Source organism: Salminus brasiliensis, chromosome 1 (genome assembly GCF_030463535.1).
Source record: "Salminus brasiliensis chromosome 1, fSalBra1.hap2, whole genome shotgun sequence".
Lineage (NCBI taxonomy): Eukaryota > Metazoa > Chordata > Actinopteri > Characiformes > Bryconidae > Salminus > Salminus brasiliensis.
In genome coordinates, this window is record NC_132878.1 from 40,116,839 (window position 1) to 40,132,026 (window position 15,188).

General features: G+C 37.6%; 1 protein-coding gene across 1 annotated transcript; it reads right to left on the reverse strand.

Moving 5' to 3' along the window:
• Nucleotides 1–641: 641 nt before the first annotated feature.
• Nucleotides 642–14,745, reverse strand: cyp39a1 (cytochrome P450, family 39, subfamily A, polypeptide 1). The gene is made up of 12 exons (XM_072695948.1): nt 14,502–14,745; nt 12,786–12,921; nt 12,050–12,224; nt 11,648–11,797; nt 11,279–11,372; nt 9,812–9,907; nt 9,514–9,604; nt 6,662–6,795; nt 6,026–6,121; nt 5,597–5,685; nt 1,305–1,392; nt 642–949 (listed from the first exon to the last, which is right to left on the reverse strand). The coding sequence occupies exons 1-12, from the start codon at nt 14,676–14,678 to the stop codon at nt 881–883; spliced, it is 1,395 nt and encodes a 464-aa protein (XP_072552049.1). The 5' UTR covers nt 14,679–14,745; the 3' UTR covers nt 642–880.
• Between the last annotated feature and the right edge of the window lie 443 nt (nt 14,746–15,188).

A 15,188-nucleotide genomic window follows, 5' to 3' on the forward strand; every position in this document is an offset into this window, starting at 1 on the left:
TTACACATTATTAAATACATTTACCCTGTTTGTGTATATATATATATATATATATATATATATATATATATATATATATATATATATATATATATATATATATATTTATATATTAAACATCTGTTGATTTTAGAACTTGTGCACCAATTGTTTTGTTTTCCTAAAGGTATATGTTATATATGATATAGAACACTAATTCTGCTAGAATCACTGAAAGCCCAGCATTGCCATGACATTCATGTTCATGATGAGTGTATCTACATTTTCAACCACATCTTCATGAAGCTGGAAAATCTGATTCAGCTCACAGTTACTAATTAAAATTGATATATAAAATTGATTTTGCTAAATGTAACTGTGAATTAGGCTTTGCCAAAATACTGAGTTGATTAGGTTGTTTACTACTTCTCAATTTGTCATGCATCAAAATGTCTGCTTTGAAAGATTTGATTACTTATGCATCATCACTTGCAAGTGTAATGTTATTTGTAAATGAATTTAAAAGAATTTCTGCAATGTTATAACATGGAGAGAACTATAAAGAGTTGTCCTATCTTGTCTTCAGAGACTAAATAACAAAAGGAATATTCAGGTCAAGGCTTAAATTTCTAAATTTATTCATTTTAATACTAAACACCTAATGTAAAAATCAATGCCAACATCACAACAAAAAAATCACATTCATGAGTTCACAGCAATTTTTTAATCTGAAGGTTGATGCTATATGCTCTATTAAGAAACCAAAAGCAACTGTCCTGGAATGCACATGTGGATAATGTGGCTTTTATCCAAATAAAATTGCACACAGTTTAAGTATTTTAAAATGTGCTAAATCTTTCACAGCTAGCAGTCCACGAAGATGTTGTTTCCCAACCGCCCTCTACTTATGGCTGTACTCCACTGTGCAGGGTCCATTAGGCTGCTGGGTTCCAACCAAATGTAAAGGACTCTAAAAATTATGAATAGGACATGTATATGAGACCCATTCCATTTTCATTCTTAAAGCAGCAGTGGTTACATCTCATGAACATGAACACAGTGGCTACATTAACACAGTGGGAGCTAATAGAAGAAAATATCTATTTTTTTTAATTGAGCTGGACATACATGGTAGAACTGGAGAAAGATGAATGGCAACCATGTCACTGAGCTGTAGTTAGGAACATATTGGCATAAGAACGCATGGAGGTGCTTAAGGTAACATTTTAGTCTGAAACCACTTTTAGTGTTTATTTGCAATGCAGCTTTGGGAATTAACTGACTGTGTCTAGCATCTGTCGTGGTGCAGGTGCAGATTTTCTTACCGGCTTAGGTACTGGATCCAGAATGGTAAATCTGAATTTGTAGAGAATCAGAGTAACAAACAGGTGCAATTCCATTATTGCGTACCACCTGGTAGTAAAAATGAAAGGGAAAAAGGTTACTCTACTTTTAAAGTAGTACTTCAGCAGTTTTAACTGTAAAGTATGGCTTATTACCACAAGTGATAATTTTCCTGGACTTAGAAAAGAACAGAACACCTGTTACATAAAACACATTTAAAAGCCAAAGGGAAGATGTATTGGATTTTATTACTTCAAAAATATTTACTAAATATGATTTAAGATGCAATAAAGGGTCTTTTTGTCAAGAAACTCGTCTTATGGACAATTACACATATTTGGACTACATTTCCATAATGTAATACTGCACCCCCAATAAAATAAAAATATAAATATAACAAAATACAATTTATTTGTGATCTCATGGCACAAGTGAGATCACAACGTGACAATATGCATTCTGTTCTTTGTTTTGAAAGTTTTCCATTTTCGAAGACAAAAGATATGGATCTGTTGAGATACAGCGCAAGACATCAAGCAATGCAGGCAATGTTGTATTCTCTGAAAGGGAGAAAAAGGAGTCATGCTGCTGGAAATAGTCTGTTGGAATAACCTTGAAGCCTGTGAGTCACACTGGGACATTGTGCTGGTGACACAGACAGGCCAATCTCCTAAAATGATCAAAATATAATTGGACTGAAATCACTGGTTCTCTGTCCAGCTCAGTGTATTTATTTATGACAACCCAACAGAGTTGATGATTTCATGAGCCTTCTCTGTGAATCAGCTCATTATAATAATAGGATTCTGTTTATAGCAACCCGGCTTAACTAAGGATGGACCGAATATTGCAGCATTTATTTTAGTAAGTCACTAACACAACATGTCTGACTCGTACACTAATACACAATGTCACATAATGTGCAAAAGCATCCAGACACCCTTACTAATGAGTGAAATCAGCTACTCTTTCATTGTGTGTACTTACACAGTTATTCAGCTGCGCACACACAGCTTGTATAAATAAAAAATGCATAAAAAGTTATTTGCTATGACATGTTCTTAAAAGAGGTTTATTTTAATATGGTGTCATAGATGGCTGCCTTGGTATGTTGCACCTTTCATGTTGTGTGTTTCTTAATTTTGCCAACTGTGTTTAAATTCAGATTACATTAAATGACAACATGTCTTAATAGGAGATTACCAGAAAATTAACAAGTGACACCCTCCTCTCAAAAAGCTTGAGAAGCTCACTAATTAGTTGAATGAGTACTACTGCCGGCGCATAGGACAACCTCCACCTTATCTCCCCTATCTCTGCCCCCTGCTCATTCCTAAATTGGTGAGCAAAGCATCGCAAGGCAGTTTAGGAGACAAAAGGTGAGAAAAGTTATTCAGTTATTCACAAATGACTATATGTCCAAGGACCCATCTGTGAAGATCCTGAAGTTTGCAGACAATGCCACTGTGGTTTGCCTCATAACCAACGCATCTGCCTACAGAAAGGAAGTTAAGCAGCTGGTCCTGGAAGTCCTGGTGCGGCAGCAATCACCTGCTGCAAAATGCACGAAAAGACTGCAGAGATGATAGTGGATGGTAGAAATGATACTGAGTAGCACCTGAACTGTTCCACTATTGCTACATGTTATAGAACATGAGCCTAAGGTCAGCAAAGGTCAATGTCAAATGTTGAAAAGAGGGGTATAAAGCCCATCAGCACTGGGCTGTGAAGCAGTGGATCTGCATTCGTGGAACTGTATCAGAGTGATAGGGCATCATCCAATAACTTTGGGATCAGCTGTAGGACTAAGTGAACGCAATCAAACCTTCTGTTCCAACTTGTTAATTGTAAAGACGTCCTGAAAAGAGGAAGCTGTTAAAAAGGATGGCAAACTAACTACCAATCCCCTTGCTTTCAGAAGAAACATTGAATGAGCAGGTGTCTACAAACTTTTGGACATACAGTGTATGAGAGAGCATGGTCAGTACATACTTGTGATGGGATTTTCCCAACTCTCCCTTGAGAGTAAACATCTATGCCCAACTAAAACATACTATTTCTATCAGACCTAGTGAGACAGTTTGTGTGTGTGTGAGCTGGGAAAAAAAAGGTTTGCTGCTCTGTGTCTGTGCCTTTGATGTGCCGGTGCAGCTGGGAATGTGCTCTTGCTCTTGATCTGGCTCTACGAGCGTCACACTGCCCCAGGCCCCGTGCTCTCCTGGGGCATCCTGATGTCATCTGCTGGGCCGGAGGGACCCATGCATTGACATTTAGCTGGCACAATGACAATGCAATTCAAATTCCTGTACTAGTGTCTCAGTATTTCACTACAATTAAGGGGTTTTTGCACAGTTTTGGAGTTATTCAATACACAATATTATCACCATGTTTTAGAGCAGAGAATTTAGCAAGCTGTACTGGATCCTGGCCCTCAGTTCCCCACCTCTGAGTTAAATACAGATCATCCAACATCAGTAGCTGGCTTCACTAATGGTCTTCTGGCTAAATGCAATCACACCTTTTACAGCCATGTTTAGTCCTCTGGTTTTGTACACCTTGAAAGAAGCTGGGACTTCAGCGCTGAGTGTGTTGAATTTAAAGGTAGCTTCCATAAGAGACACAGTAAGAAGAATTTACCCCCCTGTATGTGAGTATTGCACCCATGTCTCATGGCTGTTATAGAGAACTGATGACCCAGCAGCTCTTTAGGAATGACAGGAGTGTCTAGCTTCTACTGTTCACTAAGGATAGAGAAACCTAGCCAGAGAGCTTTCTCTGCCACCATTGGCAGTTCATAAGGTCTGAGACTACATACTGTATAACAATTTAGAACAACTGTAATATGTAGAATAACGTACACACACACACTATATGGATTAAAGTATCTAGCTGATGCCCTAAATTAAGCATGGTGCCATTAGGAATATGTTTATCTGCTCCAAAGAGTCCTATTCTATTTATCTACAGTTACTAGACAAGCTATGTGTGTGCACATTTGCACATCTGTACCATCAATGGGTGCAACTTAAAGGAGCTGAATGCATTCATTAGAAGGGGTGTCCATAAACATTTGGATATACAGCATATTTTTACACATAAGTGTATTTAAAGCAAGCTTCACTTTAAGTCAAATATATAAATAGCAGATTCAAATACAAGTGAAATGTAGACACTGTTTGCATGAATGTCCTATTTTTTTTGCTTTTTGGGTCATCTGTTATCCAAAGCTTAAAGCCATGGACATTTCTTGCTGCAGAGCAAGCAGGGAAATATTCGATCCACCAGTTGCATTTGGCAACCAAAACCAAACTGTGCAATTTCATTTGCTCAGTTTTCTGAATCAGGAATAAGGTGTCTTATCAAAAAATACAATAGTATTACTATATGAAACATGCACTCTTGAAGCACACTCACTCCTCACTCCTCCTCACTCAAGTACACAAGTAACCTAGTGTTCTCCTTCATCATTCATTCATCATCATCTCACTACGGGACAGATGTAGCCAACACCCATACTGCATGCTTTCTGAACTAGTCTGAATCAGATGCAGAGCAAAAAAATCCTGGGTAGAGGGAACAAGACGGTCCAAGCCCATAGAGCCATCAAATAAAATAAAAAAACCCTGGCTGCAAAAGAATGGGGGCTCCCCCAAAGCCCACCAGCCACCCTAGTAATAAAAAAAATAGTTCCAGGAGTGTAGACCAAAAGGACTGTCTCTTGAAACACACAAGGAATGGAGCTGTCCATCATCCAATAAGACAAGCATTAGGATGACATGGGTGAACCTTTGTGAGAGGAAGCCTTCCATGGTTGGTCACACGGGGGGTGTTTTCCATAGAAGCTAAATAAATGTTGAAAGAGAACCAGGTCTGCTAGAGGAACCACAACCACCACCACTCCACAACTGTGCCGGACCTCCATAATTGCATCTCTTACCAAGGATCAACTTGACCATGCAATGTTATTTATTCTGCAAATTTTTGCAATGTGTACTTATATCTCTATCTTACATATTACCTTTTTAGCAATACAATGATAAACATTGGCTTTGTCGTTGCAGGGTATTTGGGACCTGCATATACATGTACATGTACAATATAGTGAGAGGTATCACCATATGCAGCTGTAACTTGTTTCATGTTTCCTGACACTGTATTAAAAAGCACAAGGCTGCCTTTATTGTTACTTTGTTTTAGATAGTTGTAAAGGTAGGAAAAATACGGAATCCATTGGTACTGGAGCTGTATATTTCATTTTCGTTTTGTTTCTAACCTTCCTGGGCATTGATATTTGCCTCCGCCGAATGCCACAAAGCCTTCCAAGAAGAAATTCTTTGCTAAATCTGCCTTCTCCCATCGTTCCTGTGGGAAGAAATGTTTCATTAAAAATAATCCACTCTGACAAAAGAAAGTCCAACTTGCACACATCGACCAACATGCACATACACTGTGTATTTTTTCCTTCAACTGTGGTATTATAAAGGTATAATGATCTATGACATTAGGCATTGATAATTATGCACACAGATAATTATTTATTCCGTCATTTCCACTTAGAACAGATTTGTTGAAGGATATAGCTATTTAATATTAACTAATGATTTTATTAGGGCGTTTATGAAGGTATTGCTACATTAACTGCAGTAGTAGCAATAGTAGTAGTAGTAGTAGCAAGTGTTTTTCTCGTGTAAGAATTACTCACAGGTTTGAAGTCTTCTGGATCTGGAAAGTATTTAGGCTCTCGGTGAGCCCAGTAAGGAGACAACATCAATAAGTCACCTTGAGGAACGATGTAGTTCTGAAAGATAATAGTGCACACATCATGGAGGTGGAATCTGGTTATGTGTATTAATGAAAGAGAGAGAATGCTGCAGTGTGACCGTTTAGCAACAACATCATTAATACGTGCAACTATCATACAGTGTCGTCCAGTCATTGCTCGGACACCGTGTGCACAAACTCCAACGCATGTTTCCAGGCGATGCTATTGTTTTCAGGTAAGGGCAAGCATTTTACATTTTACAGCACATGGAATTCAAGTTTGTAATGCAGGGTTCTAAAAAAATAAATTTTTAATTTATTAATGCGTTTCATAACCGACATCAGCCTCTTTTAAGCAAGCCAATGGCAACAATGGCATGAAAAAACTTGAAACCTTGAGAGGAACTACGATGTAATAACGCAACGTATCTCTGATTGACATGGTAATGTTTATAATGTATAAAAAAATCTAAGAAGATTAACCCAGAGACCCCTTTGTTATTCAATTAGGACTAGCATTATGGACTAGTTTAATGAAATTATGATGAATGATGATGAAAATTCTCTGGATGCTGACCTGAATTTTGAGGGGCCGCATTACTTTGCGTGTGATGGCACCAGGAGCCCTTAGGCGAACAGCTTCCAGGATACACCACTTCACGTATGGTATCTTGTGCAGATCATCCAGTGACACCTTGGTGTTTTCCTTGTCTTCTCAATGAACACAGGTGTGAGAGCAAATTGTGACCATGAATACCTCTTAACTTCGAAACAGTGTTTGGGTTAGACTTGAGTTACTGTGCAGATTACTAAAAGTGTTGTGGCATATTGATGTGTCTTGCCATTCCCGCTAACCCCTATTCTGATGCTTTATGGCTGAAATGGAAATAGTCATACTGGCTGCCCTTGCGGCTTAGAGCAGAATTGGAATCCAAGCCCATGCATAGTAAAAAGATGAGAGTGGTTTCTCTGTGACCGCCCAAACTCCACCTATACTATATTGTTAGTATAGTATGTTGTTAGTACTATATTGTACTATATTTACAAGAGCATGACAGTGACCAACTGAAATAGTATATTATGAATAGGCAGTTTTGTTAAATCATTGTATAATACTTTTCTTACAATTCTGAAAATATATAATGCACAATCCAAATGTTTGTGGACAGTCCTTCTAATCAATACATTCAGTAGGATGCACCTATTGCTGATGCAGATGTGTGCAAATGCGCAAACACAGCTTGTAGAAAAGCTCCACTCCGTGTAGAAAAGTACTGCCAATAGAATAGGACTCTCTGGAGGAGATAAACATGAACCTATTGGCAGCATGCCTAATGCCAGACGTGGGCTAGTGCTAAAAAGCAGACGTGGGCTAGTATTAAAAGCCTTTCCTGGACAGTGGAGATTGTAAACTGTTCAATTCCCGTGATCTGATGAACAATGAAAGAGATGTCTCAACACTTTTGTCTATATAGTGTAGCTATAGTCGTCTCCAACGCTCCTTCTGGATAGTTACCATCCAGCAGGTTTTAACTCCAACCCAAAGGGAGCAGGGTTGGAGGGTTGGAAATCACTAATCTAGACATTATTGCCACGAAAAGTGTTTGAACCACAAAACAAAGTAATGACACCTAACTGAGCAAATGTCCAAGGTAGCTAATGTCCAAGGTAGCTAACTTGCTAACCAAGTTTGTCAGGCAATACCTAATACCTAATGCTAAGTATAGCTAATCTTATTAGTGGTAACTCATGTTAATGTTAATCAAAAGAAGATTTAATATGAATTAATGTGTGCTAATTAAGAGACCTGAGGTAGTCATGTCCCTTCGGTCATTCATTTTTTTTGTTTTTTTAGTTAACACATTAGTTTACATGTTATCCAAATTATACTTATGCTTACGCTTGTTATCCAAATTATGCTTACCAATAATGAAACCTTAACTTCAATTAAAACAATGTTAAAAAATAAAAAGGGACCTATTTTTCTTGGCACAGTTTAATAATGAGAGTATGGAACATAGAAGTGACATCCCACAAACCTCAAACACTGTTGTCGCCTCATTTAAATGCAAATCCAGCATACACAAAGAAGAGCTGTAACACAGGCCAACTCCAAAACCCCAAAACTGTTATGTAACAGTCTTGACTCATTATTACGTCTCCAAAATGTTTGTCCTATTCAAAGATAGTGGTGTGGTAAGGTCTCGTGAACGCCACTAGCTATGGAAGGGATGTTAAAAGTAGCCCGCAAAGGAAAAAAACAACGTGGGACGTGAGAGGGTATCCATGCTAGATTAAAAGCTAATCATAGTCTAGCAGCATTCTAGATAAGGCTGTTCAGCTAGAATGTCATTTCAACACTGTTGCAACATTCTGGCTTCACCTTTCTGCCGCTGTCATATTTTAGTTATCTTTGGAGGTTCCGATTTACTTTAAAAGTCAAAGGTATCGTTGATATACATGCGAAACAAGTAGATGCGCAAGACTTCTAATGCTACATTCTTCTATGTTACATGATTCAAATGTAGTTAGAATGCTCCAGATTAACGCATCAGCCAAACACCATGAATATAAATGTTTGTTAATGTGTGACACTATTTGTTTCTACTGGAGCATGAGCTGGTCTTTAATGCCTGTACAGTCTAAATGTGCTGCTGATCCAGACAGGTAGCTAACTTAATTAACTTAATGAAACTTTTTTTTTGCTATGTCTGTGTAAGCTAGCATTTTTAGTAAAATAAAGCTGTAAACAATCTGTAAATAATATTGTTATTGTTTTTTTACTTCTATTATTAATATTGTGTATATAGTGGTAATTTATCTACGTTTATGCATCTGAGTGTCTTGCTATCCCTTTGCTGCTGTGACACTAAGAATTTCCCCACTGTGGGACTAATAAAGGATTATCTTATCGTATCTGAAAGCTCACAGTTTACCCTGTCGAGATGAAATGAAAAGGTTTGAATCTTTTCTTAAATGGAAGACACAGCGGAGAACACCAGTTAACATGACATTTATGTATGTATCTGTGGTGTTGAAGCACAGAAAGGACTAGGCTCTGTGGACATCTAGTGGATAGCAAGTAATGTCGCATTCAAATTCTTTAGACATTTAACCACACCACACCCAGGTCAAAAAAAATTACTGGTTTCACAGAGGAGGGGAGAGTTCTGAATAGGTCAATTTTGTGTAAAATTAAATAGCTCTAAGAGCATAACTATTATTGTAATTATTATGACTAGAAACTGGTGCTGAGTACTGTATAATTTAGACTACATACCTCGTATTGCTGCACAACATTTTAATTTTTTAATTTCTTAAGGTTTTTCAACATAAGAAATGGATATATATATATATATATATAGAGAGAGAGAGAGAGAGAGAGAAACTGCTTGCTGCAACACGTCTTTTAGTGAGGTCTTTCTTTACCTCGATCTTTGAAGACAGAGTTGATCTGGTCCATGGCAATCCTATATATTCTGGGGTTGGACAAGATAAAGGTGAGGGTCCAAAATGTTATCTGAAAATGATATGATGCATGTCAAAATGTACCAAACACATCTCCCTTTTAGCTTTAAAAGACAAACTGTATATGACTGAATGAATAAACAGTAATTATTGCAAATAAACTAAAAGTCACGTATCATATAATATGCTATTTCTATAGCATAACTATATACATCACAATCCTAAACTAGCTTATGTTATTACTTAGCATTGGACTTACCGGTATTGCATTAGCAAGGGAGGCCCAAAGCATCAGTAATCCATAACTGGGTAGAAATTTGTCTGTTATTGTGGTCACAAGGTGCTGCAGCAGTGTCTGTAGAGAGGCAGCATAAGGCATTTAAAAAACAAAACTACTAAAAAGGATTTACTCACCCCTGAAGCAATATTTCATTTGCTGCTTATTTAATATCTTGCCATTTTTAATAATAAATCCATAATGGATCATGCAATTACACAGTGTCCATTCGTTTGGTCTGGCAGGAAGTCTGGGAATATGGCACAATTTCATTTTAATATTAGTATTAGTAATACTAATTCTGTCAATTTTGTCATATACTATAGTACAATCCTAGTTGAAATTGTTGGGAAATGTGTCTATAAAAAACAGGGTTAGTTCAGTTCTGCTCTGGAGGACCAGATGTTATTGCTGTTCTGTTGGTTACTTTATGAAACAGCATATCCACTGATATTATTTAATGTAGAAAACCCTTACCCTCAACCTTTTGAACATTCAATTGTCAGTGTTGCATTTACACCTTTTGATGCGACTACACAGAATATCATACAAACATACAAACACTAACCTACAAATTAATCAATATACTTCTACACAAGAATGGATAATAAACAATTATTTGGAATAAATTAATAAGCAAATAATAAATACATAAATAAAAATAGAAACTTGTCTTTCACCAATAAATAACATATATACAGGATAGATACCGACAGGGATCCAGTAAAGGTGATGTAGCATTTTAGACATACCCTAATATCTCTTGACAGGTTTATCATTGTGATATATGCCCTCCCATTCCTTTCTATATGAACATTCAGTTGTATATTAAGGCCTTGTGACCTCTACCAAGAAGAATCTCACCAGTTGTAGATATCTCCAAAAGTGCAATCTGAGGATTTCATACTGCTGGAAAATTGAATCAAAATATTTCAGCTCATTTTTTTCTAACATTTTATCCTTTTTTATAAGTGACAGGTTAAATAACATGACCTCTCAAGACACCCTTAAGAGCTTCACACCCCAAGCCAACCAAACAGTCAAAATAGTCTCTGAATAAAATTGATCTTAAACCCTCTTTTAAACGGGGTCCTGGAGAAGAGAGGAATTAAAACATCACCTATAAGATTGTGTTATCATATTTCGAGATACCTCTACACCAATCCAAGCATAATTAGACAGCAAAATGCTATCACTACTAGCAGCTGAACACTTCAGATGTTAGTGGTAGTATATTTTATTAAGCAGAGCAAGAAATAAATATTCTCGCCTAGATGTTTTACCAGCACTAGTGATTTGCACAGCCTCTGCACTACTAAATCTGATGACTAACAGATGAACCAAATCAGGTGTGTTTGAGCAAAAAGTGTCACTGAACCATGCACTGGCAGAACCATCACAATAATAAATGATTTTGTCCCTCTTCAAAGAACAAAACAGTGTACTTACCTTACCACTACTGTCACTGGCCTGGTTATCCACTGCTCTGACGATCATGTTCTCCAAGCGAGACAAAAGCCACTTCTTTGCGCTGGCCCATTTCCTGTCCATGTAATTCAATTCAATTCAATTGAAGTATAGGAAGCAAAATAATAGTGGAGCAAGTGTATTAACTACGAAACTAACTATGCTGGGCAATGCTTATGCCTTTAACTGGTGTTTAGTTCAAAAATACATTTGTTTGGTGTGAGCCTAAATCCTTATAATAAAGTAAATAAATAAAAGTGCATGAACATCCTTCAGTGTAGAAAAAGCAGGAGCAGGAGTACTTTTTCTGACTGAGTAATTAGGCCATCAGGCCACTGGGCAGTCACTCACCTCAGAAACATGTCAGGGAGCTGGGAGCCATACTCAAAGCCATCATCATAGGTGGTGAACATCTCAATGAACTCTCGCTTTTCCGAGGCACTGTCGGGTGAATTGCATTTGCCCAAGAGGTTACTCATCACAGCTGGGTACATGACATTCCTGCAGAGAAGGACAGACGAGTTTTCTAACAAATGTTTATTGCGTGTTATGGCCATACTAACCAACCAAAAAGTTATGCATGCCATCTTTAATTAGATAGTTACAATAGGTTCGCTGGTGTTTGAAAAATCGGAATATACCATTTTTGAGTGATAATAAAGGTTGACCGCTAGATTGACTGAACTGAAATGCTTACAGGACACTTCCATCGCATAAAAAAGGCCTTAATAAATAATGTGTGACAGATTCTACCTGATTAGGTTATTGAGAGAACCAGATCCTTTGCGACCCAAACGCTCCAAATGATCATTGAATTCTTCACACAGGTGGTCAGCCAGCAAGGCGGTGTTGCCTGGAGTCAGTCGCCCCTTGATCAAAGTGTTACAGGCCGGATGGAACTGAAAGAAACTTTCTTTGCTGATGGATGCTAGAGAGAAACCCAAAGCGTGCCGAGCTGTTATGGCTACACCACATGGCTTACTAACTACAATATTACAATTAACAGTTGCAACAGCAGGTGATCTGAAAAGCAGCCAGCCCTTCTTATACATGCAATACTCTGTTAATAGTACTCTGTTAACAGAAAATATGACAAAGTGGCTTTTTGTCTGGGAAACACCATATCAATAGCAGGAGAACAGATATATAATAAATACAAACACAGTAGAAAAGGTGAGAAACTGTGCCTTTTCAGTGAAGTTACATTATATCTACTTTGGTTAGAAGCTGACCTCTCTGTCAACTCCAGCCACTATTTGAATTTAATTTATATATCTATATACTTTATTCAATACAAAGAGAACTATTTGAAACTCTACTGTCTTCCACCTTTGCATTATGCACTTTTTATTATCTTTCATACTGTATCTATGACACTTTATTCATCACATATAACACTGATAAAAGATACCACCTATACTGATAAGAACAGTATAGGTAGGTTACAGGTTATGTTACAACAGTCATGGGAAGCAGTGGAAAGTAGTACCTGTGTTGTGAACAGGCTCTTGCACTGCTTGCTCAAAATTGACATCTTTGGATGTGAAAAACGTTCGAAAGTCTTCATGCAGCGTAACAAAGGTCAGCCGCTTTCCAGCAACAAGAACTGTAAAGACAGGCCCATACTGAAAGAAAAAGAGAAATCTTGTGTGTGTGTGTGTGTGTGTGTGTGTGTGTGTGTGTGTGTGTGTGTGTTTATCATACCCGAGACACATACAAATACTAAAACTATTTTGTGCTATTTTTTTTTTCTGAGTGCAAAACAGAACTAAGTAATAGATCAAATCTTTTGAAAGTTTAGGAACAAAACAAAACAGTGTTTAAAGTTCAGTTTGGGCTCAGAAAGCCTTTAGTTTCTTAACATTGTTGTAGCATGTTCAGGAAGTGCTTGACATGCCGCACATTAGTGTGCGTGGACATAAAAGCAGTTAAGCAAGATGTAAAGCAGAGAGTGAGGTTAAGCTGTTTGACAACCTCTCTCAAAGATCTCATAGGACTTCTAACGTCTGCCTCAGCTCCGCAATCGCGTGTTCGCGTGGACGTGAACACAATAGCAATAGCAATACTTATCCAAACTGATATGACCATCTCTATCAGAAGTTCAATCAAACCTAAAGTCTAAAGCAGTTTTCTAATCGTACTTTTTTTTAAGGTAAAACATAAACTTGTTTTCTCCGAGAATACTTGGACGAATAGCATGAATAGCAAGAGTACTATGGTCACCTTACTGACTTGTGCTTAGTAATGTCTAAAGCTTAGAGATATCTTTGAACTATTAGTCTATTCTAACTAGCTGAGGTTTTTCTTGGGTAAATGGCAAAGCACTTTTGCAAGTCGCTCTGGATAAGAGCATCTGCTAAATGCCGTAAATGTAAATGTAAATGTAGTGGTGCTCAAGCTTTTGGCAAATCCTCAAACTAAAAGACAGTGTTGTACTTCAGCCAACTTCTACCGGCTCATGACAGACACTTCCATGTAGAGACCCTACTGCCTATGCAACACTGCTGCTAAAAGGGGAGGAGCTGGACTTCTGACCTTCCATAGTCCTCAAAAGATCACCAGAGTGTGATGTCATCAACATCTGGTTATGTCTGCCAATTGAGGAGGCTGTGTGTATTATCTGGAACACATACAATTTTAGGGACTCCTTACATACAGGAGAGTCTACCTGCAGACGTGTGTTTTCTGCTGCAGATGACATTTTATAAATCATTGTGTATATATATATATATATATATATATATACATATATATATATATATATATATATATATATATATATAAATAAATATATATACATACATATACACATAAAACATGCTGAAGTTAAACCTTGAGCTTATAAAGTTTGTGAATGCAGTATTGATGAATGCACCGGACTAGAAAACAAACTGAGGCCTGTGGTCAGATCTGCACAACTTGTACAGTGTGTAGTGCATGTTACAGTCAGTCTAATAAGAGCTATAATATATATTAATAACAGCTCTAAAGGGGTGCATTACAAAGAAAGTGAGCCAAATATTTGGACATTCAGTAGTCACCAGTGAAAATGGGTTCATTTAAAAAAATATATATTAGATGTTAGTCTTATTCTGCACAGTATCCCACTTCTTGCTTGAAAAAAAAAGCAAAATAAAACGTTCGAGAAAAGTTAAACAGTGCTATAATATTTTTAATGGATGTGTTGACTCACTAACACACTTACTTTGGTTCTTGCTTGTGCAATGAAATGCAGAGGGGCTTTGCCGAACTCCAACGCAGCGCCAAGCCACGGGATCCATCCTCTGATGCACGGAGGGGCGTTTGGGTCGTTTTGCACGAAAAGCAGGCGAAGACAAACCACGACGACAGTCGCCGAGAGAAGTAAAGTGAAGCACTCCATCACCGCGGCTTTGCAAACGCTTTCCTACCTACTGGCTGCACACAGGCATGAGACCGATATGAGCGGGTCAAGTGTGCTCCCCAGTAACGCAGACTCCCCCCAGCGGCCAGGCGCCGCTACTGCAACAATAGTCAAACGGCCTACATTGACCAGAGACATGTGCAGCATCAGTACACTGATTAATTAAAGCAACAGTCCAGTTTAAACTGACACATGATTCATATATATATTCATATATATATATATATATCAAGTAAGATCAAGTAAAGATTATTTGTACTTCTCTAAATGTGATGCATGTAGACAGAAAGCAGAATAATGAGCGCTGTATGATATGTATGACTAATCAAAAAAAAGATACAATGTCACAAAAATTGAGAAGTGCAGCCAATCTAAAGTTATTATGACAAACATGCCCACACTGGATCAGTGAGGGTCCACTGGTCCCTTGTGGGCAACCCACATTTAGACCATTGGGAATTTGCACATCACTGTGATATCAGCACCATG

What these genes read in the sequence shown, in the direction of transcription:
- cyp39a1 (XM_072695948.1), bottom strand. Translation starts at nt 14,678, where the DNA reads ATGGAGTGCTTCACTTTACTTCTCTCGGCGACTGTCGTCGTGGTTTGT. An exon ending in CTCCCTGACATGTTTCTGAG is followed by an intron (nt 11,373 to 11,647) that starts GTGAGTGACTGC and finishes TTACATGGACAG; the next exon opens with GAAATGGGCCAGCGCAAAGA. An exon ending in CTCTGTCTTCAAAGATCGAG is followed by an intron (nt 6,796 to 9,513) that starts GTAAAGAAAGAC and finishes TTCATTGAGAAG; the next exon opens with ACAAGGAAAACACCAAGGTG.